This window comes from Solea senegalensis, linkage group LG3, assembly GCF_019176455.1.
Source record: "Solea senegalensis isolate Sse05_10M linkage group LG3, IFAPA_SoseM_1, whole genome shotgun sequence".
Taxonomy (NCBI): Eukaryota; Metazoa; Chordata; class Actinopteri; order Pleuronectiformes; family Soleidae; genus Solea; species Solea senegalensis.
The window spans coordinates 17,505,549-17,525,202 of record NC_058023.1 but is presented as its reverse complement, the minus strand read 5'-3'; the positions used below and the strand labels follow the sequence as shown (position 1 = coordinate 17,525,202).

At 38.3% G+C, this 19,654-nt stretch overlaps 1 protein-coding gene across 2 annotated transcripts; it reads right to left on the bottom strand.

Annotated features, from left to right (window-relative positions):
* Window positions 1-2,119: 2,119 nt before the first annotated feature.
* On the bottom strand, window positions 2,120-18,234 carry LOC122766889 (mucin-3B-like). 2 transcript variants are annotated; one of them, XM_044022110.1, is made up of 12 exons: window positions 17,504-18,234; window positions 17,285-17,400; window positions 12,651-12,715; window positions 12,478-12,511; window positions 12,347-12,396; window positions 11,431-11,552; window positions 10,003-10,071; window positions 9,334-9,508; window positions 8,408-8,569; window positions 7,927-8,021; window positions 6,921-7,159; window positions 2,120-2,594 (listed from the first exon to the last, which is right to left on the bottom strand). In XM_044022110.1, exons 1-12 carry the CDS (start codon window positions 18,000-18,002, stop codon window positions 2,550-2,552), a joined length of 1,671 nt encoding a protein of 556 aa, XP_043878045.1. In that variant the 5' UTR covers window positions 18,003-18,234; the 3' UTR covers window positions 2,120-2,549. The 2 variants fall into 2 exon arrangements, with proteins under 2 accessions (XP_043878045.1, XP_043878044.1); XM_044022109.1 differs by having other exon boundaries at window positions 2,121-2,594; window positions 12,478-12,514.
* Between the last annotated feature and the right edge of the window lie 1,420 nt (window positions 18,235-19,654).

Here is a 19,654-nt window from a genome sequence, read left to right as displayed (position 1 = left end):
TGGAGAGGAGAAATGTCTGGGAAAGGCAATGTTAGCTGGTTGATTCATAATTTCAGTCTCTTTGTTTTCCCTCATTGATGTTGGAAGGGTTGACAGATCAGAATAAAACTCTGGCTTTTCCCCCATAGTCCTTTTTGGCATATTCGGCTGTAAATTACCATTTTATGTATCTTAACTTTACAAATAAACGTAATAAATGTCATCACTATCCTAAACACCTTGAAGCAGAACACCATTTCCAAATTAGTACATTTGACTTAGCACATTAACACACTCAGGTTGCTAGGTTCAGTTGTAACATAGACAAGTTTGATTGCCAACACATTTTGAACAACTTTCAGCACAAACGCATACTCTATGCACTCTTTGCATTACACACAGACACTCACACCGTACAATCTCTTATTTTCTTCAAACAGTCTTCAAACCACACAGGAATTATATGGAGATGGCCTTGGTACCACAAAGGAATTACACCGGACCTTGATATTCAACCACACAGGAATTATAGAATATCTAGACAGCCTACCACACAGGAATTACAACTGTCTACCGAGGTTTCACCCATTTACACCAGTTTTGATTTAAACAACACCGTACTCACTTTTTAAATAGATGGAGCGTCCACTGCTCAGCACCCGTTCCTGACGTCAGGCAGATTCCTGTCCTCCTTTGTGGAGCGGAAATTTTTTTTAACGGTAAAAACCTTTAGTCAGGACTCAGGCCCTGAGCATTGGAGCGTCCATCCCATCCTCATCGCCAAAATGTGAAAGAAAGTGTTGAGTAAATCATATCTTTACTGCATGCATGGATTTTTGCATGGAGGAGAGACCATTTTAGACCGTCCTTGGTGACAGTGTCTCTCCTCCATGCAAAAGTCCATGCATGCAGTAATATGATTTACTCAACACTCGTCTCAAGAATTTCTTTCACAATACCTACATCTACTCAGTTGGAAGGGTAATTCATCTATGCCGCAATTTATTGCAATGCTATACAACTTCAGTTTATCATAAGAATCAATCATAAAGTGTTGGCTCTCTGAGTGATTCTTTCTTTGATGAGACTCAGTTTATTACATAATCTTTTCAAAGCTTTGATAATGATGCTAAAGTGGTGCTGATGTGCCAAAAGATTTAGTATTTCCTAATAACAGGAAATACATCTTGAGATGTCATCAGAAGATGCCCCACATTCCCTGTCTTGTTGCAGGTTGCAGCTGATCATGTGAGACTTTGCTCAGACATAATTATTATATACAACTTTATTTTTTTTTAATATTGCCACTTTTTCTTCATGGCTCTAACACTACATCATACGATATACCAATCTTACAAAGAACAATTATACAGCTGCTGTATCGTACATCAATAAAATAGAAACCTCATGGAATTGTCACACAAAAATAGAAAGGAGTAAATGCATGTCCATGGCATGAGCTGTGCTCAACGGTCTTCAGCTAACATGATGTCGCTAAAAAGTTTTGTCGCCCACTAGTGCTTAATTGTGAGGTGCACAGAGAGTGGCATGTTCTGGCAGTTGGGGTGATTCAGTGTGCCAGTCTCCGTCTCTCTCTCTCTTGCTCTCTCACACACTCTTTTTTGTAGACTAAATCAACATATAGAGAATGTAGTGATTCTTGTCAGCAGATTGCCGTGGAAAAAATAAATAAAACATGTTTTTAGAACTGGGTATTATTTTTACATTAAACTGTCTTCAGAACATTTTTTAACATTCCCATCATAGTTTGCCAATTGTTTTATTATCCCCATGCTCTGAACTCTACGTATTCCTTGGGCAAATTCTTCATGTTATTATCAGTGCCAACATTTTTAAAATGGCTATGAAAGGGCATTCACCATGTACTATGTCAATTCCAGCATGCATCACATGACCCGCCCTGGGCTTTAAACTGTCAGCCCTTCGGTTACAAGTCCAATTTTTTTCCTCTTGGCCATGGCCTTCCCGTCCTGTTAACAGATACAAGATGCTGAAATTCATTTAAAATAAATGAATTATTATAATATTATAACATTATAATTATAATTAGAATTATTATTATAATATTATAACACTATAATAATTAGTAATAAATTAATTATTTTCACTCTGTGATGTCATTTAAAGACAAAGACATCGATTTCCAGGACTTATGGTTGCTCTTTACATATGCACTATAAGCACACCAATTACAGACTTGTTTTGTCATCATAATCTTTTCTTTTATAGGGCAACATTAAATATATCATTTTGGTTGATCCTTGAGCATATTATGTATTTATTGATTGCACTGTTCATAATTGCAAATAAACTGAAAGGGGTCTAATGGGTTGAATGTCACTGAAATAAAATACGCTCATTTTGATAACTGACATTTTTTATTTACATAAAGTGCATTCAAACCATCCATTAGTGCCAAAACAAATGTCACTATGCAAAACAGTATATATATTTGTATTTATTTATTTTATCATTTGTATCATGTTTTGCCACAATGTTGCTAACAAAGACAAATATCTGCATATGCAAATCTGCAAAACCTTGGTAGTTCAAATCTCTGAGGATGGTCTGATCTGAACGCTGCTGGTCCTCATCTGTGACAAAAAGAAGAGACAGAAAAAAAAGTAATTGAAATGGCAAAAACTTTGAAAGGATTAATAGAAATTTTGTTGACATGATTATACAAGGTACAAACACATTTGTAGTCGGTGCTGTCTGAGCTGTGCACACCCTCTGCTGACTTTGCAGCACAAACCAGCATAAGTTTTGAGCATATCCAAAACGTATGTCCAAGAGTGTCAAGGGCCTGATGGCATCTGGTGCAGTTTGGATCTGAGGATGCCCACACAAATTGTGGATGTATTTTTTGCTATTTGTCAGGTTTCTTCAGAGAGTACTATGTTCAAACTGTGGAAAAGAGAAAGCAGTGGAAGACAGCATGTCCTTCCCTGCTTGTTTATGTGCGCAATTACATATTCATTTCCTGTTTGCCTCTCATGCTGTGCACGTGGATCAATGAGTGACTCCTTTATAAGTTTATTTTCTTCTGAGAGGCACCGATCAGAGCTGGCCCAAGGCATAAGCAAACTAAGCGGCTGCTTAGGGCCCTGTGACTACCAGTAGGCCCCCAAGAGCAATTAACTAGAAATAAATAAAATCAATTATTATTATTATTTATTTCTATCATTGTTATATCAGTGTCCTTGAGAAAAAAAAGCAGTGTAACGTAGTGAATTTAAGTTGAGACTTGAAAGAGTGAAAACACAGCTGAGAGCAGCCCAGTGTGTGTGAGAGAGAAAGCAGCCGCGGCTCGGTCCTGTCATACAACTTGTTGTACAAATGCTGTTTTATTTGGTCGCCTTTGTTTGTGTGTGTTACTACAGCGAGGATGTCGATATGTCTCTGCTTACTCACATGAAGAGAAAAAAGTAAACTTTTATGTTGCGTGTGTGTTGCTGTGGAAGTGTTTGTCGAAGTGGGGTACGGAGGACACGGCAGGCTGCAGGGCAACATGTTCGCTACAAAGTAAATCCAGCCTTCTCTTTCATTGTCTCCGTTACAGCATAAGTTTCTCTTTTGAAATCACACCATGCCCCACCCCTCAAAAAATCCCACCGCAACATGATGACTACCAGGGCTGGACCGAAGCGTAAGCGAACTAAAGGCCTCCTGGCCACCAGGGCCCCCAATTAGTTTGTTTTTTCCTTGTTTTTATAAGACATATTAAATGACTTAAACAAATGACATGATTGAATGAGTGAATAAATGAATGAATGAATGAATTTTTCAATTTAACTTCAGTAAACCACACTTAGTACTTCACTTTGAATATGAAAGTTTAAAATAAACTGTGATCTAAGTGCTCTCTAAGGTTAAAAAATGTCTGGTTTGGTGTGAATAATGCTTAGGGCCCCCTAAAAGCTCGGGCCGGCACTGGCACCGATCCTTTTAGAGACACATTTTCAACTGCAAGCAAGTTGTTGACTGAACTCAAGAGATTCATGCAGCGCCTGAAACTCTTTGTGCAGGACCTCCACTAAAGAAAGTCCAGCCTCTTTTCTCTTCTTCTTCCAGTGAAGATAAGATAATTGGTGGGTGAATGTTTCCCTGTTTTTTTTTTGTTTTTTAACCTAAGATTTGTTGGCGATATTTAGTAAAAAAAAATTGGTTTACATGCGTGCCGCATGATCAATTTACACAAATCTATTTCAAGGGGCTCACCAATTAAAATGTTTTTTTTAACTGTGATATTTTAGGAATATATGCTTAATTCCGTCACTTCATTGGCCTTGTCCATCTGAAAACCTATGATTTTTACATCAAGACACAGAGGGGAGGTTGATCCACTGCTGCCTCCATCAATATATCCAAGTGTGCTATTTTTGGACATTGGTGAATGAAATCCTACAGTGTGAGCTGAAAATGCTGATTTACTCAATGGACTAGAGTGAGTGAACAGTTTACAAAAGTGAGGGCTGACTAACGAGAAGAAAAATTAATAAACACACTATTGAGAACTCAAACACTCAAGCAGGTATTAGGACTGACTAGCCCAGGGGTTCTCAACCTTTTGCAAGCTGGGCCCCCCCAAAGCTGGTTCATTGCAGCCTTCCCAGCGCCACCCCCACTATACCACCCCTTGGATGGATAGATAGATAGATAGATAGATAGATAGATATACAGATAGACAGATAGATAGCCCTAGGCTAGGCAATTCTTTTTAAGCCCACAATATTATTATTGTTATTATTATTATTATGAGTGGTAGTAGGCCTGCTATTATCATTACAAGGCTATTGTTATAATTGGCTGTAGACTTTTGCTATATAGTTATATGAGGTTACATGCTTTATTATTATTATTATTACTATTATTATTATTATTGTCATTATTGTCATTATTATCATTATTATCATTATTATTATTATTATTATTATTATTATTATTATCATTATCATTATGAGTAGTAGTAGGCCTATTATCATTACTAGGCTTTTGCTATATAATTATATGAGGTTACATGCTTTATTATTATTATTATTATTATTATTATTATTATCATCATCATCATCAGTAGGCCTATTATCATTACTAGGCTATTGGTAACATTGGGAATTGGCACCAGACCTTTGATATGAATTTATGCTTTATAATGGTAATTATTACGAGGTCTAATAGTAGGCATATCATCTGCATTTTTTTGCAAGGGATGTTAATGTGAGACCTGAGCCTGCTTTGCCTTGCAAAGATCCTCAATTATTGGGGTAATTCAACTACAAAAAAAGTACCTACTTAACATGGGCGGACTTCGTTTTATACACGACACACACACACACACACACACACACACACACACACGAGTGACGAGTGACTTTACACCAGACTTCTGTAGTTGCTGGAGATTAGCCCACGTTTTTGTTCTGTTCAGCTTGATTTCTGCCCACACGTCTCCGGAGTACAGCCTCCTACTCCACACACTAGCAGTCTGTGATGCCGTGCGCGATCAGCGGTGCTGTCCCTAAAAACACCACTCAGTTTAAAAGACTCCCTGGTAGTTGTTGGAGATTAACACACATTTTTAGGATTGTTAAGAAATTCTCAATTTAATGGTTTATTTAATTGACCATTGCTATATGTTGTTACAGGAATCCTATTGTTTTCTTGGACGCTTTTTGCCTGGATTTTTTTGGTCTCATTGCTATGTTTTGTATTTTGTTCAAATTTGTAACAGTTTTTGTGTAGGTGGTATAACTTATCATTATAATTACAATTTATGGTTAATATAATGATCATAAAATATTAAAATAAAGTCAGGCCAGAAAACCTGCAGACTCATGATCAAATTATTAGGAACAACACTAATGTGTTTAAAGTCGATTAAAGTAGTAACTACACATTCTTTCACTCAACATGTTTATCTTCTCTAATTCTAATTCTAAACTCTAATTCATGTGTTCATCACATTTATCAGTAACTATATGAACAGATAATAGACAGATGATAAGACATCACTGGTGAAGTGACCTCAGGTCTCAGTGCATCACACGGTCACAGCTCCACAGTCCATACCGTCATCAGTGTCATGATGTCCAGGACTCAACTAAGTGATAAAGTGCAGCATGTCGGTCTCCTCTCCTCAACGAATCCACACAGCAGCTTGTTAATACAGCGACAATAAGTTTGAAAATAAATGCTAATGAGCGACGATTAAATAACTATAACCTACTTTGTCGTAATATTTTTAAAAATGTAAAAGAAAAACTCCTTATCGCCTTCATTTTTAACTTTTCACATCTAACGGTTCTCTGAGAGTAGCGCTGTTCCCCAGACAGCACATGACTTGCTTTGCTGTGCTCGTCACTCTGGGAAATTTTTGGGAAGATTTTTTACGGGCTTTTTACTCCGTAAATTAAAAATATAGAATATACAGATCTATAGAAGCCTATGGGCATGTCTCAAGGTGTCCTATGGACAGTTTTACTGGCGTCTCTTTTACTATTGTGGTCAATGGGAAAATTTCTTTTTGTTGCTGTACCATGAGTGGCCACCATGACAAAATTGTCTTCAAGGCAGAGGGGGCGGTGCTCTATCCAGTTCTTATAATTCATCCATGGATTAAACGAGAAACGCTCATTATCCGTTTTTTCCATTTTTCATTTCATCACAAAATCGGAAATTTTTCATTTTGATTTTGTCAATGAATATTGAGAAAACATATCAAACATATGTGAAAACCAAATGAGCGATTGATACATGGATTATGGAGGTGCATCCTTCAGAGGATTCAGCCCGTGGATTGGGACATATCTTATGGGTCTCTTGATGTCCCAGTACCCTATACATCCCCCTTCAAAAAACCATAACTATCACATTTTAGTCACCCTTAAACAATGATATTCTGTGTTTCTGTATGCACTGACCGGCATGTTGGATGAGAAGTCTCTGGGAGGTCCAACCAGACTGCCAGTAGAAACTGGAGTATTATTTCCATGTAGTAATTGGTTTGAGGGGCTCATGTGGACCAGTGTGGTGGGTGTTATGTTGTCAGCATCCTCTGAGGACTGAGACAGCTGGTAGACAGGTACAGGCTGTCTGTAATCGTCTGGATTCTCACTGTAGCGGGATGATTCCTCAAATGTAAATGTTGGGTTTTCATAATCTGCAAACAACAGTACAGACCACACACACCAGTGAGGGATTGTTAGAATTCAGTTCACAAGTTTTATGGTTTCAGGTCAGCTGACAAACAGGGTAGTAAAAATATGAATATTATTATCATTCTATGTTGCACCTAAAAATAGATAACTATACTTCTTCACCATTTAAGGGACTCTGTCTATGTATGACTCTGTAAGAGTGTTTTTAAAGAAAGACCAAATTGTTGCCGGTCAGATATTCTTTGCACAGAAAAAAGGCCTAAAACGTTGTTGCTTGTAGTCATTTAAGGTATTAAAGGGAAAATGTCATGGTTGACTTATGCTATTTTCAAAGTATATCTTGCCATTAAGTGACCAGCCTTTGTCCGACGCTTGAAACTGCAATGCTAATTCCTCACTTTTTAGACCCACTCGTAGGGGGATGGGACCTTATTCCCATAATGAAAACAGTGTCCACCATATTTGCTAACAGTTACGCTAACAGGACCACATGTTGCTGGTGGGCACGTAACAAAGAAAAGAATGAAGCTCTTTTTCAACTCAGTTGAAACTGAGGTTGGGAAGCACAATTTTTCAAAAATACCCCTATTCTAGTAATACAAAGTCAATGCAAATCGGTGAAGTATTCCTTTAAATTACCCTCCTCCTGATTTGATACAGTTTGAATTTAGCTTGTCCTTAGCTATGTGTAGATAACAATAATAATAATAATAATAATAATAATAACAACAATAATGATAATAAGGGTTATATAATAATAATACATTACCAGCATTGTATGTGTCACTTAAGCTGTTGGATCTGGACCACTCAAATTCCTCATTTAGCCACTGGAACACCAACTTCTCCTTAATTTCTCTTCTCCTGCAAATGAAATGGAAAGTTAAATCACTTTACCACTTTTTTAATACTCTGCACACAAACAGATGTAATATTTCATTTGTAATAATGTAACATTTAATCAAAATGCACATATACACACACTCAAACATTACTAAGTGAATATAATCTTGTATGTAACTTCAAATAATTGAAAATTTCAGTGACTTCAATCAATTATTAATAATTAATTCATTATTTCATTATACACATTCTATCAAATAAATAAGTTACATTTTTAATATAAAATTTATTTGTATGTATAACTGGAAGCGTCAATTACATATAACAGCCCAGCATTTAACGTAGAGAGAACTTAATCAACTGTCATATCTTTGACTTTCAGTCAATAATGTCAGCGTATAACTTACTTCTTTAGCTTGTGTTTGTTAATCAGCACATATGTAGTCAAGGCTCCCACGGTCACTAACAGACAAGCAAGTGTCACACCCAACCCAATGTAGAAAGCAGTCTTCTCTATAGGGAGTCCACAGTCATTGCTCAAATACCAAGTGGAAATCATAGAGTGGCACCTGAAACAGAAATGAAAGAACAATATTGAGCAAACGGCTCAATGAGTCAGACAAGACAATTATGAAAGCCTTAAAAAGCAAAAATATGAATACAAAGTAAGAGACATTATTAAAACTGTTTGTAAAACTCTTTGTAACAAGTAGCCTATAGTTATGGAGATGCTGAAGACACATCAAACATTCTCTTCCAATTTTATGATTGGAATTTTATTATTGTTCATATAATACATGATGTAAATATTCTCTGATAGCAAATAACTACTAAAATATCCCAGCATTCTGATTGGAAAAGTCAACTGCTTCTTCTCACTACTAGACCATTTCTGAGTGAAAACTGATGTCCTAGGATACAGGAGTTGTCCCCATAAGGTAAAAACATTGCATTTCACTATATGGATTTCATGGTTTATAAATTTTAGTTTTTTAGTTGGAAACGACTGTCTAACAATTAGATTAAATAGCAAAACATTTGAGTTAAGAAAAAAATAATCAGAGAATCAATCAGTTTTCCTCTGTCCCCACTGATATGATTTCAGTGAGAATGCTCGTGCCTGGTGTTGGGACCCCACATGGTGAAATCAGAGCTGACCATGTGTCACTGCTTTATACAACTACCCTTAAAAAATACACCTTCTTAGCTATATAAAATGGTACATATTTTACCAAGGGAACCACAACTACAGCTAAGTTTTATATTCAGGCGGCTCATGTTCCTGTTTATCACAAAAACGTTTTGTCAATTGTCAAAGTCAGAGTCAGCTTACAGGCAAACAGGTCCAGTGTCCTTGTAGACTCTGCAGTCTCCCCTATTGTTGCATGTTTTTGGAGTTGAATGACTTCTGTCACATACAGTCACACATGTGAGTAGTCCATTTTGTTCAGTTTGAGGTTCATAGAACTGAGCAACATCTGGATTGGCCACAGAGTTCAAACATAAAGCTGGTGGGAGAGACAATTACATTGTTAATATAAATTATATGATTTTTCTAAGTAAATGGTCTGTACATAGCACTTCTATGACCACTCAAAGCACCTTTACACTGCCGTATTGCCATTCACCCATTCACTTATGTATCCATACAGTGACTTTACTAAAACAAATCTTGCATACCCATTCACACGATGCCGGCACAGCAAATTAATACCTCTAAATGTACTGTGTATTTAAAGTTTAGGGGGATGCACACCTTGGAAACGCAAAAAAATACCTATACCATACCAAACCAAACTGTTCTACTCAGTGGAAACACGGTTTAAAACTTTCTTCCAAAGACTCTCTCATCTAAACCTTAATGTTTTGTTTTTGATGACCTGTTTTAATGTTTTTAATATTTAATTTATCAATTATTTGTTAATGAAAATAACTGTTCATAAATGCACTGTGGCTGCACTCTAACAACCTCTACCCATAAAACACATAAAAATTCACTTACCTTCCCCATCAACCTTCGTTGTATTCACTATGGGTGATTCTGTGACGTTGTAAGGACAATATGAAAATACTGGGGAGGAAAAGTTGTATTATTAGCAATATAATATATTATGATTACAAGTACAAATATTAAGACAGATTTGTTAAGATTTATACTTGAATCACTGTATGTTAACAGTGCATACTGTATCAAATACAGCGCTGAATCATGATATACATCATCTCAAGTCTTGTTACATAGTACTATGGAAACACATTTAAGGTCCTTGTATAGGCTGTAATTAACCATTTATGAGCCACTAATAGACCCTAGTGTTGATAAGCATCTAATACAGTCTTATGTGTGTTATTAAAGCATAATTAACAGTACTGTTTATTAACAATAATTAGCCTGTATAATGATTAATTCTATCAACCTGGGAACATTATGTAGTAACATAATGAAAAATTAAAAATGTAGCTACAGATTACCAGAAACAATGATGAATCAAATAGAATGTTTGTTGGCAAGATACATACATCAGACACAAAACAGTCTAAAAACATTTGAGGTTAAACTCAATATGCTGACTCTCACCCACCCACTCTGCAATAAACCCATGTTTAAAGTCCATATCATATAAAAATAAAAATGTTGTAGGCAGTAATCCTGCTCTCTCTGGAATGTATTATCATTATAATGACACACAAACTTGTGTGTGTCACACTAGCAGTTTTTGCACTGAATCATTAGAATCAGTTAAATAAGATTTGTTTAGTACTTCCTCCATGACCAGAGCACAGACACTGTCTGACAAAGACACTGGACTGAAATACAGCCGCAGGGTTGTTGCTAAATACACAAGATTCCTACACCAAAGACTTTATACATTTCCTTGGTAATTGTTGGAGTTTAACCCATAGATTGTCAAGTCTTTTTAACCGATCTACAACTCTGTTCAGCTTGATTCTTGTGTCGGACGTCTTGCCCTGGAACCTCGTCAGAGTAGGTACTAAAAAGTACTAGGTACTATCTTTAGTGGAAATGCAAAATAACTGCACCGCAGCGTTTCAAGGCCAGGTTGGCCACACTAGTGGAAAGGGGGCTTAAGAGTCACAAAATACAGAGTCACAAATAGGGCAAGGTCTATTGTTGGTGATGAAAGGATTTCCCTTAATTTCCTAATTCGAAATGGTCCCATCTGGCCCATGATATTGCCCCCCTTTATCAACCAAGAACAGATCTAATGTATTTTATACCACAGGCCGTTATGTTGCCTGTTACACAACAATTATGAGGTTCAGCTGGTGTGAAACATGTTACACAACACTGGCAAGTTTGGGTGCAATGAAAATGTAAATTAGGACTAATGATGTGATGTTTGTTACTGTGACTGTGTGGAAATGCCTTTCTCCAAGGAAATAAAGTATCTATTTCTTTCTGTCTTACCTCTTTGGCAGCCAACAAGGTTGTCAGCAGCATCCTTCACGGCGGTGTAGTCACTCAAGTACACTTGGTCAGAGACGGCATTGTTTGGAATCCTCAAAATTACATCATGTATGACTCTAATACTGAGACAGGATGAAATTCATGCAAATCGGCATCTTTTATTTTTCAGATCAAAGTATGCAGAATTGATGACATTGATTTGAATTAATTATGAGATTACATTATAATTAGATTCAGTTGTTTATTTATTTATTTAATTATTTAATGTTTTCTCTCTTTATGTTGGCCCTTTGAGGAATAAGTGACCTGTCCAGAGTCCTGACTTCCGCAGCTGGGAACATGGGCTAGAGTCCTGTGACAAGGTGGGTTTCAAGCTCTGGACTCTGATCCCAAAGCACGGCTCCTTACCAGCTGAGCTAATGGGTATGACACTTAACTGAGCCTCATTTTGTGTCCAACCCCCTCCCTGACCATACATAATACATTATAAAATTGAAGCTGTGGGCCCTACAAAATCTCACGAGGGCTGGACTTTGGACATGCCTGATCTATGTGTTCCTGAACACATTCACAGCAAGCCATGTGATTTCTGAATTCCCTAAGAAACAATCAGTCAATAATGTTTTTGTCCTTAAATTTCATTTACTGACATTTTAGTGACAATTATTAACCTAAACATACCAGTTAACCTAAACACTTTCCTTTCCAACATTACACAATCACATTGTTATCAGCTGCTAGTATTTTTAATTGGTCTGCTCGTCAGTCTTTCAATCTGTCATTATGGATATATTTAAAACATTCACTTATTCTGCATGGCCTGATGGCTTGACAAAGTAAACCTCAACATTTACAATTGACTTGATTTTGAATGTTATAATTATACATTTGTTAAAGGAAACTGTGCTGTTATTACCCTCGTTCTCTTGGTGTAGTAGTGTAGGTTGCCAATGCTGATGATCTAATCTGTGAACAGATATAAAAACATTTGCATTAGTATCCACTTTCTGATTAAATATCAAAAGAAAAAGGAATTTATTTCTTCACCTTCTCCAAAAATCTGACAAGAGGGCTGCCAGGGCTACTAAAAAAAGAACAAGCAAGTAATAAAATTTACAGCGTTTGTGCTAACAATTACATCTCTATGTATTTTAAAATGAACAGTTCTACATTTAAAATGTATAATAGTCTAAAATTATCAATAATGGTGTGTACCTTACCTGACATTAATTACAACAACATTTTTAAAACTTGGTATCTCCTTTTCCTGGTAATAGTTCTCCATCTGAAAAAGTAATAACGTAATATTATTATTATTATTATTATCATTGTTGTTATTATTATTACTACTACTACTACTAATAATAATAATTTTCAATGCTTTCATTGCTTTACAATTATAAAAACACATTCACATTAAAACAATATACACAGTAAAACAGTACAAAATAAAACCTATTGACCTTTGGGATGCACAGGAGGCCAGTCCCCTGTGAACGCAGTGATGTAACCGGCACATACAGCTTCACCAGATCACACAAATAAGAATGTGCCATCCCATTTCTATTTAGGTAAGTAACAGCACCTTGAAGTCTGTTCTGGTTTCAATAGGCAGCCAATGAAGAGCAGCCAGAACAGGAGTGATATTACCAAATTTATATGATCTTGTCAGCATGCGAGCCACTGCATTCTGAATGAGTTCTAAACTGTGCAGTTGCAATGAGGTTCAGTTGCACAGCAACTGACCCAGGACAGACCCCCGAGGGACCCCATGCTGAACGGCACAGGAAACAGTTGCAGTTGCATCAGTACCTCTGCATCTTTACATGATAAGCTGGCTCTCAACCTGGCAATGTTCCTGAGGTGGTAGAAAGCGCTACAAGTCACCTCCTTTATGTGTCACTCAAAAGAACACCCCCAGATTCTTGACTTTGGCTGTTTCTCAATATCCATACTTGTCCGTACTCGTCTGTACTAGCATACTTATGTACTTACGTACTTGTGAAATGTCACCAGCCTTAGTCGAAGTTCTTTTCCAATTCTCAAGTATGCGAGCAGCAAGTGTTCTTGCTCTGCCCGTTTTACCAAGAAGGCATCGGGTGATGACATGTGCGGTCTTGGGAAAGCCATGTATCCCAGATTGCATGTCGACAGAACGTAGCGGCAGAGAAAACAAATATAAACCCGAAAAAAATATTGTCCCAAATGCAGTTTTAAAGTAGTTTGATGAATGAGTAATTTCGAATTTCGAAAATTTGGTTTGTGTAATAAGATATGATGTATTGATAGTTTGACAGCAACGTTGTCGGAGGTGATCAGCTCCGCCTCTATGGAGGCTTGGTGTGCACAGTGCCCGGCACAGAGTAGCATTACCTCGGCCTGTCCTGTTGAAATGATCCACTGGCTCAGGCGTCTCTGTCATTAGGTACTTGGTGTGATTGATAGATTTGTTGTTGACGTGTTATTTTGTTTTTAATGTAAAAGTTTTGACCTGACAGTTTGCATATTATTAATCTTTTATTTTTTTTTAAACTAGAATTTTAAATTTATAGTTTACATTTAAAGTTGCACTACAAGGTCCCCATCTTGACAGTAGAGAAGTTGGAAAGAGGCATTACAGCTTACATTAAGAAGTGGCTCAGAGTTCCTCGATGCCTGACCACCATAGGCCTCAACATAGATGGTGTCCTCAAGTTGCCCCTCACCAGTCTCACAGAGGAATTCAAATGCGCAAAAGCATGACTGCAGATGACACTGATCCAATTCCAAGACACGGTGGTGAGGAACCACGCACCAGTGGACACCAGCAACATCAGTCCTCAGACATGCGGACATTGTGGGGAATGTTCAGTGTGGAAGAGGGGGCCTTGGCCTAACCACAGGCCAGTGCACCAGCGCGGAGGACAAGAAATACGCCGTCAGGAGGAGGCTGCAAGGTGGGCCAAAGCGGTCTCCCTTAGCAAACAGGGACAGTGTGGAAAGGAGAAAGCTCAGCTGGAGGGAAGTGTGGGCCATGGAAGCATGGAGGTTGAGCTTCTCCTTCAGAGCTTCTTATGATGTCCTGTCAGTGGATTGGTAAGGATCCAGGCTGTTCTCTTTTCTCTTAGCCAGCCTCTCTGTGGCATCGGTATATATATATATATATATATATGTATATACACACCCACAGTAATAAGGCTTAAGCACTTGGTGCCACCCACGATTCAAACAGTAGAAGAAGGAAGTACGTTACTGTTCCAATTGCAGTGGAACTTGTGTACTCCCGTACTTGGCGAGTGTGTACTCCAGTCGTACTTCCAAAGTATGCAAGTACAGTACAGTGCTAAAAAATGACATGTGATGTAAAGTACATACTTCAAGAAGAGACAGTGTGAGTTGATCAAACAGCTGACTAGATTTTGCAAGACCAACAACAATCATCTCAGTCTTTGATGAGTTGAAGGAAGTTGGCAGACAGTCAGCTCCTAACGGCAGCTACACAGGATTCAAGCTTGATCACATCAAACCTGCTCTCTGCAATAGGCACTTACAGCTGCAAGTCATCAGCATAACAATGAAAAGCAATACCATAAGACTGTATGACTTGACCAAGTGATGCCAGATATAAAAAACAACAACAACTGACCCAGGACAGACCACCGAGGGACCCCATGCTGAACAGCACAGGAAATATTATTAAAGAAAATATGAGGATTTCTTTCTGATCGGTAAGGTCTAAATCATTGAAGCATCATACCTGAGATGCCAAAGAAATTATGGAGTATTTTCAGTGATAGCTTCAATACTTTAGCCAATGCTGTTTCTGTGGAATGATTGATCCGGAAAGCAGACTGTAGTGGCTCATAAAAATCAGAGAAAAATAATAGATTTGAGGTTTGGTAGGTGATTACCAAAAAAAGAGAAAAAGTTTATCTCGTTTCCATGACAACCTTAGTCAGATCAGTCAGGGAAAGAAGCTCGAACACAGAGAAGCAGTGACTACTATGGTTTGACATTGTTGCAGCAAACAAACAGGCCAGTTCTAGACTGTGGTATTTAAGACCTTATATCAATTATCCTGTCATTGTCATAAGCCAAAAAGCCCTGAGCGGATAGATCTGTGCTAATGACTAGCTGATCACCCTTAGTGAGTCTAGCAACAGTATCAAATAACTGTCGGGGATTGTGCTTGTTGTCACTGATCAGACTGGAAAAGTAAGTTGCTTTAGCAGCTGCCATCCTGATCTGGAAGAGAGTCAGACTATCGGTGATGCCACTGGTGTTCAAGCTTTCTACAGCTTTGTCTCAGTGATATCAAGTCTTCATTGAGCCAGGGTGTGGGGTTCTTTTGAGGACACTTTCACAATTTATAGGAGCCAAAGAGTCCAGCAGTCCACGGAGAACACCATTAAAGTTCTCAGCAAGATGATCCACTGAGTATGCTGAATAAAAATTGGCTCTACCACAGCAGGCAGTCTTAAAATTAAAATCAATTAAAGCAGGGCTGATAAAACTAGAAATCCTTGAATTACTTTTTGATTGCATTTTACAAGAGAGATTTGAGACTATTATATCAAATAAGATCAGAACATGATATAAAACTAGAAGTACACAGAGTTCATTGATTGAAACGGACAGGCCATGGCCTAACACCAGGTCCAATGTATGTCCATGCTGGTGGGTTGGCACAGACACAAACTGGGTCAGATTGTTGAAGGACTTAATTATGTTCAAAAAGTCTTTGACCATGCAAGTGTGAATATTAAAATCACCCACTATCAATATCCTGTCATGACGCAAAATGAGATCAGATACAAAGTCCAAGTATGAAATCACAATCTTGCCCTGGAGGATGATAAATCACAGCTCAAAGCTAGTAAAAAACAGGTTTTAAAATCTCTCTGCACAAAAATCTGTCATTAAAATGTGAAGCCACAACCCTTCCTCTTCAGTCTTAGAGAGCTGAAGAAACTGGTTTCAGGAGGACAAGCAGAGGTGTGACATTGCCCTCACACATCCAAGTTTCAGTCACAAACATGATATTCAGAGAGTTGGAAGTATAAAAGTCTTGGAGGATGTATATCTTACTAGATATGACCAGGCATTAAGAAAAGCCAGAATTATAATAATAAACGTGAATCCGCTGTGTATGGAAATTTATTAGCAGCGTCCTCGTAACATTGCACAACAGCAGCAGCAGCACCCGCTGTCAGAAATGGCAACAGGGTTTACAGTGCTACTGTGGAGATCTCAGGGTATTCTGCCATGAAATTAATCCAGAACACTGGCAGTTATTGTCTCAAACATACTTTTAATGCTGCCATCATTTTGCGATCTCCAGCAGTTGATCTTCTCTGACATGCGTCAAGAGTGAGGCATAGACAGATGTATGAGAGAATCCGATAATTTTTCAAAATAAAACATCGTTAAGAATCTGATAATAAATAAAATGAAAATAATCTAAGTAATGTATTCTTTCTCTGCGGCCCGGAACCAATTGACCCGGGGGTTGGGGACCACTGCCCTAACACACTAGGAAACAGTCCAACTTAGTCCCAAAATTAAAATAAAATAAAGACCAACACAGGTGCAGAGAGACTACGTGCCCAGAAAGTCGGCGTCTTCTTTTTTCAAAGTTTTACCAAGAAACTTATAATGCACGTCATTGTAAATGTGTTCAAAAATGTAACCTATTTAAATATTATCTCTACAGATTATAATTGTTGAACTTTGAAACTAAGTGTTTGTACATTGTTGTTCACCAAGCTAAGAGATTATGACACAACATACCCTCTGTATTGTGTATTTGCTTAATATATTAATAATAAAGTGCAGTGTGTTAATTAATGCAACATATTTAATTAATTTAATTTACCTGAGTAGTGAAGTTTCCAACAAACTCTTTATATTCAGGTGATTGTTTGTCATTGTATCTTTCATCATATTCCTGATGGATCACCACGTCAACCACAACTGACCGATTCAGTGTTTCTGAAATATGTTGGAAGACATTGTTAGAAACTGTAGATATTAAATATTTTCAAAAAAGTGTACTCAGTTAGCAAAGAAAGTTTTTGCTTGAAATTAATAATACCTGGCTGAAAATCTATAACATTTTCACAATAAGTTTCGTTGAACCCAGGAGGACATATGCAGTGAGATCCATTGTAGTATCCACCATTTTCGCAATTTAAAGGCTTTTCAGTTGTTGATGGTTTCATGGTTGATTGAGGAGTTGTTGAGAGGAGTGTTGTAATTGGAAATGTTGGTGATGAGTCACTTTGTAGCTTTGTTGATGACATGATTGAAGTTGGCAGGACTGTTGGTGGTGGGGATGAGACACGGGGAGTTGTTTGAGTAGGTGGTACGTTGGTTGTAGGGGTTAGATTGACAGGTGATGTGGTCAGAGAAGATGTAGATGTTAATGTGTAGGTTGGGCTGGTTGATATAGGGGCAAGGGTTGATTGAGATGTATGACTTCCTATTGGCAATGATGTTGGTTTGTCAGTCTGGGCAGTTGCTGTAGTTGTAATGGTTGTATTGTGAGGAACAGATGTTACTATACCACTAGGCTTGGTGCTTTGAGATACCATGGTGGTCTCAGAAGATAATGATACAGTAGTAAGTGTAGGCTGAGACGCCAGCGTTGTACCAGTAGTTTCTGATGTTGTTGTCTGAATATCAGTGGTTGGTTCAGATAACACAGTTGTCTTCGAAGGCTCAGTAATAACTGTGGGAGTGGCTGGTGCTGACGCTGTATCAGTAGGCTGCAATGTTACTGAATCAGTTTGAATGGTGGATACAAAAACTGTGGTGGGACTGGATAGCTCAAATGTCACTGTATCTGTCCAAGCTGTGGATTCAGTTAGCAAAGTGGTGCCAGTGTGATCAGATGTTACTTGTTGAGTTGGAGTGGATTCTTCAGATGTGGCAAGTGTTGTCTGAGATGTTGCAGGTGTTTCTGTTGGCACTAATGTTGTTTCAGTATGAGTAGTTTCTTCAGGTGTGGTCATTGTCTCATGAGGGTCGGATGTTACAGTAGCCATGGACTCAGAAGACACAAAGTCAGTAGTAATTGTAGGTTGAGATGCCAATGTTGTCCCTGTAGTTCCTGACGTTGGTGTAGCAGTCTGAGTGGTTGGTTCAGAAGGCACTGTTGTCTTTGAAGGCTCAGTGATGACTGTGTCAGTGGCAGTAGCTGGTTTTGATGTGGTGTCAGTCGGCTGAGATGTTACTGAATCAGTTTGAATGGTGGATTCAGACACTGTGGTGGGACTGGATAGCTCAGATGTCACTGTATATGTCCAAGCTGTGGATTCAGTTAGCAAAGTGGTGCCAGTGTGATCAGATGTTACTTGTTGAGTTGGAGTGGATTCTTCAGATGTGGCAAGTGTTGTCTGAGATGTTGCAGGTGTTTCTGTTGGCACTAATGTTGTTTCAGTATGAGTAGTTTCTTCAGGTGTGGTCATTGTCTCATGAGGGTCGGATGTTACAGTAGCCATGGACTCAGAAGACACAAAGTCAGTAGTAATTGTAGGTTGAGATGCCAATGTTGTCCCTGTAGTTCCTGACGTTGGTGTAGCAGTCTGAGTGGTTGGTTCAGAAGGCACTGTTGTCTTTGAAGGCTCAGTGATGACTGTGTCAGTGGCAGTAGCTGGTTCTGATGTGGTGTCAGTTGGCTGAGATGTTACTGAATCAGTTTGAATGGTGGATTCAGACACTGTGGTGGGACTGGATAGCTCAGATGTCACTGTATCTGTCCAAGCTGTGGATTCAGTTAGCAAAGTGGTGCCAGTGTGATCAGATGTTACTTGTTGAGTTGGAGTGGATTCTTCAGATGTGGCAAGTGTTGTCTGAGATGTTGCAGGTGTTTCTGTTGGCACTAATGTTGTTTCAGTATGAGTAGTTTCTTCAGGTGTGGTCATTGTCTCATGAGGGTCGGATGTTACAGTAGCCATGGACTCAGAAGACACAAAGTCAGTAGTAATTGTAGGTTGAGATGCCAATGTTGTCCCTGTAGTTCCTGACGTTGGTGTAGCAGTCTGAGTGGTTGGTTCAGAAGGCACTGTTGTCTTTGAAGGCTCAGTGATGACTGTGTCAGTGGCAGTAGCTGGTTCTGATGTGGTGTCAGTCGGCTGAGATGTTACTGAATCAGTTTGAATGGTGGATTCAGACACGGTGGTGGGACTGGATAGCTCAGATGTCACTGTATCTGTCCAAGCTGTGGATTCAGTTAGCAAAGTGG

What these genes read in the sequence shown, in the direction of transcription:
- LOC122766889 (XM_044022109.1), bottom strand. Translation starts at nt 18,002, where the DNA reads ATGGTATCTCAAAGCACCAAGCCTAGTGGTATAGTAACATCTGTTCCT. An exon ending in TTGGAAACTTCACTACTCAG is followed by an intron (nt 12,716 to 17,284) that starts GTAAATTAAATT and finishes TTACTTTTTCAG; the next exon opens with ATGGAGAACTATTACCAGGA. An exon ending in ACTTCTCATCCAACATGCCG is followed by an intron (nt 2,595 to 6,920) that starts GTCAGTGCATAC and finishes TTTTTGTCACAG; the next exon opens with ATGAGGACCAGCAGCGTTCA.